The sequence below is a fragment of the Branchiostoma floridae genome, chromosome 6, assembly GCF_000003815.2.
Source record: "Branchiostoma floridae strain S238N-H82 chromosome 6, Bfl_VNyyK, whole genome shotgun sequence".
Taxonomy (NCBI): Eukaryota; Metazoa; Chordata; class Leptocardii; order Amphioxiformes; family Branchiostomatidae; genus Branchiostoma; species Branchiostoma floridae.
Window position 1 is genome coordinate 11954891 of NC_049984.1, and position 6522 is coordinate 11961412.

At 42.9% G+C, this 6522-nt stretch overlaps 1 protein-coding gene across 6 annotated transcripts in view; it reads left to right on the forward strand.

Annotated features, from left to right (window-relative positions):
• The window catches only part of LOC118417066 (retinoblastoma-like protein 1), a 28765-nt gene that overhangs the window by 13119 nt on the left and 9124 nt on the right, over nt 1-6522 (forward strand). For all 6 annotated transcript variants that reach the window (XM_035822436.1, XM_035822437.1, XM_035822433.1 and 3 more), the window contains exons 7-11: nt 1650-1714; nt 4879-5062; nt 5372-5538; nt 5756-5975; nt 6407-6489. In XM_035822436.1, the coding sequence (XP_035678329.1) occupies nt 1650-1714; nt 4879-5062; nt 5372-5538; nt 5756-5975; nt 6407-6489 (719 nt within the window). The remainder of the gene's footprint in view (nt 1-1649; nt 1715-4878; nt 5063-5371; nt 5539-5755; nt 5976-6406; nt 6490-6522) is intronic.

Sequence of the window (6522 nt, forward strand, 5' to 3'; positions counted from 1 at the left end):
ACCTTCATTGTGTTTTTCTTAGTGTGCACACCAAAGGGTGGGCCATGGAAGGGTTCAGGCCATGAACTTTGAACCCTAGCATTCAGGGCAGATTAGGATGTAGGACAAAGTGCAGCAGTTGTGGGGGAACCGTGATAGCACATGGGCCTATAGGGCCTCAAACCACACTGTCAGCTGAACTATCTACATACTGTAAATGCTTTTAAGTTCACTGGGATTTAGCACTTTGAAACAAGGCGGGAAAAAGCAACTTGGCTGTGCTCATAGTAAAGAGGTAACCCTACAAAAACCATGAACATGAAACAACCACAAAGCTTTTAACATTTACAGTCATTTATATCATAGGTATGCCAAGGTAAAATGCCAAGAGAAGTCTTAACCAGTATGGTGGCATTTTGTGATTTTTCCCATTGGAGAAAATACTTAGTGACGTAAACCTTTGCATTTGATAAAATATTATACTTGAGTGTTGTTTTAGCACAGAAGGAATGTTTTGGAATGAGGTTACATATTACAAATTTTAATGTCAGGCTAGCCTAGAATATTCAATATTTAAACAGTAGGAGGTCTGTTTTTAGCTTTCTCTGTAATGATAAATATGACCGTGCTAAGAGAAGCTTGGCATAATGAAACATTCTGGATATTTAGATAGACTATATGAGCACAACCTGATGGTATGAGTAAGTGTTATCCACCATATCTGTGAGGCCCGGAGGTCATCACTATGCCAACATAGATGTAGTGTGGACATGCCCCAAGTCCCAGCCGGTTGTGAAGTATGTATGTTAGGGACCGTGGGTCGCCAGTCCCGACCACAGAGTTGTGCTGTTGATAGGCATGACACTGCTGGGGGCAAACAGATAACAAGTAGGTCTGAACAACCTTGTCTCATGTCCCTGTCAGGAAACCCCATTCCTCATGTACTGTACAAGGGGAAATGTTCGTGACGGTTTCATGTTTGCCGTGACATCTTTACTGTGAACTCAATCTACCACAAAATTTTCGTTGTCTCCTGACTGCCTGCTCCCTTGTTTCAACCGTGAACTTCAAACCAATATGAACTCTCCATTTCTCCTACCCTAAAATTATATCGTAGCAAACATTTTCCCTTTTAAAGTACTCTTTGACAGTCCAAAATGTTAGCCATGCAAATGAATAATCTCCTATGTTCAAACAGAAATTTTTCCCAGCCTGCATCTGTAGATTTCGGAGGACTGGAATAAGATCCCCCCCCCCCCTCCTCACAATTAACCTTGATAGCTCCAGGGGCAAGGTCATGATTTAGATCTATTACCTTGTCAACAGCAGGGTTTGGGACATTAACGTTCCAGTTAGAACGGATCACATGGGTGATTATTCATGTGGGGTTAGTTATAGTATGGATGGGAAAGCCTGTAGCTTGGAACTCCCAGTGCATAGCCAGCCAAGAAAGCGTACCTCCAGGTACAAACTTAAGGTACTTGGTAGTTGCTGAAAGATTTTAGCTACAAAAGATAACATAGCAGAGGATTGTATGAATATCTTTGACCACGTTTATTATGAAAGAAAAACTTTGTTTGTTTGCTCAGCATTGTGTATTTTCCATTTGTGGGAGATGAACAAGATACTGTTATGTCTTCTCATGTTGATGTTGTTTTCTGTGATTTCAGACCCTAAAAGGAAGACAGGAGACCTTAACTGGGCTGTTGGATCTAGCCACTTTTGAGATCAACAAGTAAGTCATACTGGCTCATCATGTAAAATTGCACTAAACCATTTGTACATAAGTAAATATATTGAAGTAGTAACAGAGTATACTCTGTGTAACAGCTCAACAAAGAAGGTAGTTCATGAATGATATTCACATCATAGTCTAATTAACAACGGGAGACAATGGTTTTTCATTTGTAATAAAATCTAAAACTAGGCTGTCAAAAAGCAGCAGTCTACAATTCAAACCTTGAGGGCCTTATAGATCCAAGGCCCAGAAGCACCTCCAATATCGCCCACTGAGTGTCCTCCTTACCTAATAGAGCGGTTCACTCCCTAGAAGTTAGACTAATTTCTCTTTGACACCAATACTGAATGTCCGGATGGCACAGCCTTCTTAGAAAACAAGTGCTGTACAGTTCTTTCCTTTTGTGTAGTCTAGGGGAAATTTATGGTTACCCTCAAACTAGAAAATAAACATTAGTCAGTTTTGGGTACAAAAATCAGCAGTCCAGGTCGGGTCATCTTTCCTTCGCATGACTATTCTGATATGATCTCATGAACCCTGTAGTCAGGGTAACCTGTCATCATCTCTTTGTTTTGTCTGGCTGTATGAAACATGGCGCCATATTCATATGCTACATAATGTGCCCTGATAAGCTTGAGATGTTGCTTTGAAAGATTAATATGCCAGGGATTTCCAACTTAGCTGGTCACTGACCCCTGCCGACCTGGTGTTATAGGGAGAAAGTTGTTGACTAAAATGGTTCAGATGGCATAGAAGGCAATGATGGATATGGATTGGGCCAAGGCACTATTTTTTTTTTTTTCAGAGTTTGCTGAGCAGCAATACAGGGTCCATAGTAATTGCAAAAGCAATCATAACGTTAACAATCAGTAATGTGGGTTAGTACCAAGTCACTTTTGGGGGGAAAAAATATGTTTGGTATAGGTCTGCCTGACAGTACCCCCCCCCCCTCCCCCAAGAAGCCTCAAAATACCTCATTTCAACTTAAAATTCTCGAAACTCCCACACCATGGAGAGGGGGGAATATACACTATGTCATTGCTCCACTTCCTCACACCCCTATGCATTTTTTTCCTGGGAAAACAAAGCTTGTTTAATAAGGAGGAATCATAGTGACCATTGGAGGTTGATGAAAACACTCGAAAACTACCAAACATTTTTTAGACACAGGCCATCTGGTACGGACGTTGAACAGTTGTAACTGGATATTCAGCACACTTATCTCCCTTTAAGGAAAATTCAGAGCATCAAGAAATAGCCTTTAACTTGAAAATGTGGCTTTCGTTTGCAAAAGAGAAATGTTTTGGTAAATGCTTATGAAGCATTTTTTTGTCTGAAAAGTTGGGTAATGGTACGTGCAGGTGTGTGTAGCATGCACGGGTGCCCTTAAATCACCTTGTGGTGATGCCACACAGCCACCTGTAGCATGCCTTGCCTAGGAGAAGGATGTCTTCAAAGGAACGTGTCTGCACTTGCTGGACCAAATAGGTCTCTTTGTGGTTCCTCAGTGATGCATGGCACCTAGAACTGAAACAGCTTACATTGCACTTTGGGGAAAACCTTGTGGTGTTAAGTGCTGTAGTAGATATGCACTTGTACTGCCATGTGCAAGAAAATTGTAGCCTTATGCCATCAATTCTCAACTTTTAGAACTGACAACATCGTAAAGTGAGATCTAGGGGCAAAATCACACAATTCACCATGGAACGTACGCTGTAATTCATCCCTCAAATCAGCCATAATATGGCTGCTACAGTGCTGAAAGTGATTTTATTGTGATTGAAATAAACAGTTATTCAAACAAATACTTGAAAGAAGTGATACAGAAACAGTGTAGCATAGTATTTGAAGGCTGCCTTGAAACATCCACTACAAAGTGTTTATGTTTGGAGGCGCTCAAGACATGCAAAATATTTTGTCACGTTTGAATGGTATACGATGAATGTGTATTAGAAATGTGGATGGGAACGCTCTAGTCCACATAGAAATTGCCTTAACAAGGTAAAATGACTACTACATACCCACTTTTTCAACAAACATTAATTTCCCCTCAACTCTGTTGTCTCAGGAATTATTTCATCTCATAAACAAATCATGAAAACTCATTAGCAGGATGACAGTCTCAACTTGCTCAATGACATGAAAAGAAAACTCCATATTCCTAATCCATGCCTAACACACTGCAAACCTTCCTGATTGCATTTGAAAAAGCACACGTATTAGTTGCTAAGTGACCCAAAAAGGCAGAAGTAGTCGTCATGGGCACAGGTATCATTGAGTGATATTGGAGGAACTTCTCTGCGTGCCTGTGAAGCTTGTGTTATGCCTAAGGGCGATTGTACTGGCTATATAGATACAGATAGCAGTTTATTGCTGTTTCATAGATTCTTATATCAAGGGCCATTGCACAATGTTGAAGGTCAGCTATACCCATTTATAGCTATTAGTGAGAAAGTTACAAACTTTTCTCTAATGTAAGGACAGGCTCGACCTCACAGCTGTTGTTCAGGCAAGGTTGATCACATTAATTATTTGTAACGGCCTTGACTGAGGCGGCAGCTTGTGTAGTCCAAACATATAATCATGGAGTGATTTTCCAGTGGTTAAACTTCAATGTGCCAGAAGGTCCCCTTTTATGTGCCTCCGTTTCAAAAGGCTGTGTCTCTGCAGGGGGTGTGGCTCTTTGTGGTTTTGCTGAAATGAAAGGCTTGAGCAAGGCTTTTTACCAAGGTGTCCCCTGTTCTCACACTTATTCAAGTGCGATAGGTTTCTACTGATTTTTTTCTTCGTTAAAAGTGACTCGAGCAAGGCTTTTTACCAAGGTGTCCCCCGTTCTCACACTTGTTCAAGTGCGATAGGTAGCAACTAATTTTTTTTCTTCGTTAAAAGTGACTCGAGCAAGGCTTTTTACCAAGGTGTCCCCTGTTCTCACACTTATTCAAGTACGATAGGTGACAACTGATTCTTTTTCGTTTAAAAGTGACTCAGTTTCAGTCAGTCTTTGTAGCTTTTATCATAGATAAGGATTAAACTGTAAAACTGATTGGCATAGCCTAGCCCATTTCTTTAGCAAGGTATATGTGTGAGCATTTTCAAAGAAAGTATAAAGTCACCAAAACAAACTTGTGCGATTTTGTGATGACATTGTTTTCCCCTATCAGTAAGAGCATCAACAAGGAGTATGAGGAGTGGGTCCTGACGGTCGGGGACTTCGATGAGCGGATTTTCCTGGGCGAGGACGCGGACGTTGAGATCGGAACCCCCGCCAAACCTGCACCAAACATCACCGGCGAGCTCGGCGAGAGGATGGTGCAGAGCAGTCATCTGAAACAGCACATGGCCGAGGTGCGGGGCTTCTTCCAATTACGGCTACTGAAATGAAAATTGATTTTCTTCCTTTCCATCTTAGAGTAGTTTGGCACAGATCTCATTTTGGCATGCTTTCTTTGATTGGGGATTAGCCCGCTGGAGCCGCATGGCTGCTACATCTGTTGAAATGATTGATTCATATTTGATCAACTGTTGACGGGCTTAGGTCTGTGGGAAAATATAATCAGTACTTAGCCCAGCAGTTTTGACCTAGTTCGGAATGGTACGCCAGCAGCAATGGACCCAATCTCAAACCGTATCCTCCTTCCGTCCCCTCTCTGTCAGACCAAGTCCCTGGCCCCCTCCACACCGCTGACTGGGCGTCGGTACCTCAAGGAAAAGGACCCTACGGTCACGCCCGTCTCCACGGCAACCCAGAGTGTCAGCCGCCTGCAGGCCTTACTGGCTGGGCTGAAGACTTCCCCCAGCGACAACCTCACCAAGCTTTTCTCGTGAGTAACACTAAAGATGATTCTGATACTCAGTTGATATTCCCTTGTGTCTCTTGCGTTTATTCTAGTGTGATTTTTGAAGACTTCTGTAAAAACTAGTCAATAGTTTAAGATAAACCTTACATGTATGTATTAGCTTGTGTATGTTACCTTTCTAGTAGAAATCTGTGGCAATACCAGACAAAAGCAGTAACAATTTTTAAAAATCATCTCACAGGGAATGTTCCAGAAACCCTCAGGAATCCATTAGCAGCAGAATAAAGGAGATGGGAGAGCAGTTCTGCACCAGCTACACTCAGCCATCCGAGGACCACCCAGGCTCGCACATCGAGTTCGCCCAGAAGCGGCTGAGACTGGCTGAAACCCTGTACTACAAGGTGCTGGAGAATGTCATGCTGCAGGAGAAGAAGAGGCTGAAGGGCAAGCTGGATCTGGTGGTAGGTGTGGGGAGGGGGGCTGGTAGATGGTGGTGATCTGGTGGTAGGTGTGGGGAGGGGGGCTGGTATGTGGTGATCTGGTGGTAGGTGTGGGGAGGGGGGCTGGTATGTGGTGATCTGAGGGTAGGTGTGGGGAGGGGGGCTGGGGGACGGTGGTGATCTGGTGGTAGGTGTGGGGATTGGGGCTGGTATGTGGTGATTTGGTGGTAGGTGTGGGGAGGGGGGCTGGTAGATGGCGATAGGTGTGGGGAGGGGGGCTGGATGTGAGCAGATGTACTTGACATTTACATGAAATATTGATGATACAAATATTGAAGATGCTCGGTCAGCTGGGGAGATGTTGTGTATTGACCTTTAAAAGAATTTGGATGATCCTTTTTTTGCTGCCATAATTTTGTAGGAATGACCTATTTTTCTCTTCTCCATTCCAGTCGTTGATGGAGCAGGATGTGTTCCACAGATCCCTGATGGCATGCTGTCTGGAAATCATCATCTTCTCTTACAATTCTCAAAGGTACAAACCTTATCCCTTTCAGCAAATTCTCTG